General features: G+C 47.4%; 1 protein-coding gene across 2 annotated transcripts in view; it reads left to right on the plus strand.

Annotated features, from left to right (window-relative positions):
- The window catches only part of Rufy1 (RUN and FYVE domain containing 1), a 46628-nt gene that overhangs the window by 20986 nt on the left and 20851 nt on the right, over window positions 1-4791 (plus strand). For both annotated transcript variants that reach the window (XM_005350147.3, XM_026780644.1), the window contains exons 8-9: window positions 1083-1152; window positions 4255-4356. In XM_005350147.3, the coding sequence (XP_005350204.1) occupies window positions 1083-1152; window positions 4255-4356 (172 nt within the window). The remainder of the gene's footprint in view (window positions 1-1082; window positions 1153-4254; window positions 4357-4791) is intronic.

Below are 4791 nucleotides of genomic sequence, written 5' to 3' on the forward strand. Positions count from 1 at the left end.
CGGATCTCTGTGAGTTTGAGGCCAGCCTGGTCTACAAGAGCTAGTTCCAGGACAGGCTCCAAAGCCACAGAGAAACCCTCTCTCGAAAAACCAAAATAAAAAATAAAGCTGAAAAGGAAAACAAAACAGGGTTTCTCTGTGTAGCTTTGGCTGGAACTCACTCTATAGACCAGGATGACCTCAGACTCACAGAGATCCACCTGCCTCTGCTTCCCTGAGTGCTGGGATTAAAGGTGTGCGCCACACTGCCTAGCTAAAATAAATCTTTTTAAATAAGTGAAGAACAATTTAGGAAGATACCTAGTGTCAGCTTCTGGCCTACACATGTACGCACACAGAAAAGTACACACAAACAAAAAAAATATTAAAGGGGATTGGCAAGATAGCTCAGTGAGTGAAGGCTCATAATCACCTGTAGCTCCAGTTCCAGGGGATCAGACACCCTCAAGCCTGATGATCTTGACTGGACATGGCGGTTGCATGCCTTTAAATCCCAGCACTTGGGAGACGGATCTCTGAGTTTGAGGCCAGCCTGGTCTGCAGAGTGAGTTCCAGGACAGCCAGAGATACACAGAGAAATACTGTCTCAAATAGGGAAACAAAACATAAAGGTTTAATATGGCTGCCAATACAGTTTTGATTCTCACCATCTGTTATGTCAGAGCTAACCAAGTAATGGGATAGGTAGACTATTTGGAGGGTGAGATTTATTAAGGGTGGGTTTGGGTTTTTTGTTTTGTTTTGTTTTGTGTTTTGTTGACTTTTAAAGACAAGGTCTCTCTGTTGACCTGACTGCCTCAGCACTCTTTCTGTAGACCAGGCTGGCCTCAGACTCACAGAGATCCGCCTGTCTCTGCCTACCAAGTGCTGGGATTAAAGGTGCGCACCACCACTGCCCAGATGCCAGTAGTTTTTGATTGTTGTTATTTCAGTATCAACACAAACTGAGTTTCTACCTCAGAATTCTGAGCAGTCCTGCGCCTCCCTTTCATGGAGGAAGTCAGGATTCCCCCTTCTCATTCACCAGTTGGGAACAGTCCACTGCTTTAAGTTTAGACTTATCGTGTGTTTATTCTCTCCAGCTGCACGGTTGGGGATCTTCAGACCAAGATAGATGGCTTGGAAAAGACGAACTCAAAGCTTCAAGAAGAGGTTTGTAACTTTTGCTTAAACAAAATAGAGTGACCCAAGGTTAAGAGGAGTGGTTTAAGTCAGCCTGGTGGCAGCTGGCCTGTCATTCCAGCTACTCAGGAGGTTGAACCAAGAAGATTACAAATTCAAAGCCTTCCTGGGCTAGAGAGTGAGTTCAAAACCAGCCTGAACAACTTAACGAGACTCTGTCTCAGAAAAAGTAAAGAGGATGCCATGGTAGAGTGTTGTCTAGTATAGACGAGGCCCTAGGCTCAATACATAGTACAAGAAGAAGAAAGAGAGAGAAAGAGATGGGATGTTGGTACATCTGACCAGAGCATCTTGTTGAGAGGAAGAAGAGCTAGCCTTAGCTGGAACTGCACAGGAGCATTTATGTCCACCTGTAGGGCTCCTAGTGAGACACCAGTCCTGAGGCAGTTCCTGACGGCCTCAATTTATCACCTCTGGTCAATGCACCATTGGGCAGATGGGAAATGGTAGTGTTCTTCTCTGCCCACCTTTGCTGTAGTGTCGTGTGCTTCCCCGCTGCCCCGGAGAGCACAGACCTTCCGAGAGGCACCCAGCCCACCCTCCTGTTTTGGCCTCTAGCGAGCACAGATCCAGTCTCCCCACAGCATGGTCTTTCTCTGCTTTCTCACTAGGAAGAGAGAGAATGAAAGGACAGGAAGAAGGAGGGCTGAGGCCGAGGAAGAAGGCTTGCTGCCCGCTGCCCGGCAGTCTCCCTGGTGGACACATCTTGTCTCCTGTTAGCAGGAGGGGGGTTGCTCAGCCTTGAGGCTTTCCACAGGTAGTAGGAAGGAGGAGAGCTTTGAGAACGGGCTTAAAAATGGACACCCCGCAGCACGGAGGCAGGGTGCAGTGGGCTAGGAGGGTCTGTGAGTGAAGGACCCGATGAGGCTCACTGTAGGCTGACTGGCTCCTTAGGGACTTTCAAGGGAGGGGCTCAGGATTGTGTGAGTTGAAAGGGGTACAAAGACAGTATTCTCAGGGGAATGTCACGGTAGGAGCCACTGCCGTTAGCCCCGGGACTCACACGTACCTTGCTTGGGAGGCAGGTCTTGGAGCCCTATGGAGGCAGTATGTCTTTAAGCCTTGTTTTAATGTCTCCAAGTTGGATGATGCATAGATTTTGTAATTTTGTTGTAGCGACTCAGTCAGTTTACTGTGGTACAAATACCCATGAAGCAGCACTGGGAGGGCTGGAGACTTGGATGACTTCAGAGCAAAGCACTGTTCCCCAGCCAGGTGGGATGCTTCGACTGGAGTCTGAGTGGACACCTGAAACGCACTGGCTGGGGGTTTTCTTCAGCATGTAACTGGAGGGAAAGATGTCCTTCAGAGCAGGGCATGGTGGCACACACCTTTAATCCCAGCACTCGGTAGGCAGAAGCAGGCAAATCTCTGAGTTCGAGGCCAGCCTGGTCTACAGAACAAGTTCCAGGACAGCAAGCCCTACTCATAGAAACCCTGTCACAAAAAACAAAACACAAACAAAAAAGATGTCCTTTAGAGAATTCGCCCAGGGAGTTGAAAAAGAGCTGAACACCTTCAGGGCCTTCGAGGTCTTTCCTAGGCACAGCTGCTGTTTAGAAAGGTCAGCCTGGGGTCTGAGGAGAACGCTGCAGGGTTTTAGAGGACCGTTCAGTGCCCCAGGATCCCTCCACTGAGGAAAAGTGGACGGATGACTTGCTTCTTCCTCCTCCAGTCTCCTTCCTCCTCTGCAGACTGGAGTCTGGAGCTAGAAGTAGGAGGGGTCTGCCTTCTGCATTGTTCCGTCCCCTTTGCCTCCCATGATCTCTGTTTGCTAGACACATTCATGAACAAATCCAACTTTCCTTCCCTTAAGCCACGATGACATATTTCAGGAGAGGAAGGGTTCCTCTGGGGCCTGTTTCTAATGATTTAAGTTTGATTCTTTCCTCCAAAATCTTTAATCTCCCTTGACAATAAAATATATTTCTGCTTATCAAGATACTGAAAATGGGGATCGGGGAGATGGGTCAGTGGTAAAATACTTACTCCGCAAGCATGAGGAACTGAGCCAGCATCTCCAGCACCCGGGTTAAAGCCAGGCCGGACAGCACGTGTCTAAAACCGCCGTGCTGGGAAGCAGACAGACAGATCAGTCTCTTGCCTTGCCGGGTCAGCGAGCCTAGCCATAGCAGCACCCTCCAGGTCCAGTGAGAGACCTCAAAAAGTAAGGTGGGACAAGGGAGAAGACCCCGCTGTCACTTCCAGTATTCACACGTGCATGTACAGGCCAGCGTGAGACACAGGCAACAGCAGCAAACGGGGCTGGGTGTGGCTGCGCACAGTATTAACCCCGTACTTGGGAGGTAGAGACAGCATATCTCTGCGAGTTCCAGGACAGCCAGTAGCTACACAGTGAGTCCCTGCCTCAAAAAACAAAAGCACCCCTGGAAAGAACAATGAATTTTAAAAAAAAATGTTCATCATCCCTTTGTATGTCATTAGCATAAATAGTCTTTATTTTACAAATTTTGGGCCTGATTTTTTTAATTAAAGTGAGAGCATACCATACAAACTTTCCCTCTACTGGTATAACTATCTTCTCATTAAAAGTTATTGTAACCGCCAGGCAGTGGTTGCACAGGCCTTTAATCGGGAGGCAAAGGCAGGCAGATCTCTGAGTTCCAGGACAGCCAGAGCTACACAGAGAAACCCTGTCTTAGAAAACAAAATAATAATAATAATAAAATTTTTAAAAAGCCTATTCTAAATATTTGGATAATAACAGATTTCTGCTTGGTGCTCCTGTAGTAGTGACTGTCTGAACTCTAGGGTTTTTTTGTGTGTATGTGTACATAAATTATCACTCACATGAAATATCAATAACTGATTTTGCAGTATGGGGGGGAATGGGGACATTACAGAAAGCTAGGCGGATGTGGCAGAGGTTTTACTACATAGATGTCTGTGGAAGTTTGCACCATGCATTTCCTATTTAAAACAAGCAAGTAAAATAGCAAACATTAAGATGCATTGTAAATTGTGTAGAATCTAAGTAAATGTCAGCTCTTCATTTGGACTGCAAGATTAATTCTGATGTTAAAAAAAATGTAAGAAATCTTTTTTAATCAGCTTTCAGCGGCAACAGACCGAATTTCATCCCTGCAAGAAGAACAGCAGCAGCTGAGAGAACAGAACGAATTAATTCGCGAAAGAAGCGAAAAGAGTGTGGAGGTGAGAGGGGGACCTGACGGCTGGGCATTGTTCTCATGCCCACCACACACCGTCGCTAGTCTCTGGCTGTAGCTGCCCCTTGGCATCATGGGGAAAGGCTTAAGTCTCTTGTATAAAATGACACCGCTGTCAGAGATAGCCTACGCATCGCAGGTCCTTCAGGATGCTTTAATGTGACTTGTGGAAGGACTGGAGAGATGGCTCAGCCGTTAGGAGCACTGGCCATTCTTCCGGAGGACCCAGGTTCAATTCCTGGCACCCACATAGCAGCTCACACCTGTCTGTAACTCCAGTTCCCTGGGATCTGACACCTTCACACCGATGCCTATAAAATAAAAGTTAAGGGGGCTGGAGAGATGGCTCAGTGGTTAAGAGCACTGCCTGCTCTTCCAAAGGTCCTGAGTTCAATTCCCAGCAACCACATGGTGGCTCACA

This window comes from Microtus ochrogaster, chromosome 7 (genome assembly GCF_000317375.1).
Source record: "Microtus ochrogaster isolate Prairie Vole_2 chromosome 7, MicOch1.0, whole genome shotgun sequence".
Taxonomy (NCBI): domain Eukaryota; kingdom Metazoa; phylum Chordata; class Mammalia; order Rodentia; family Cricetidae; genus Microtus; species Microtus ochrogaster.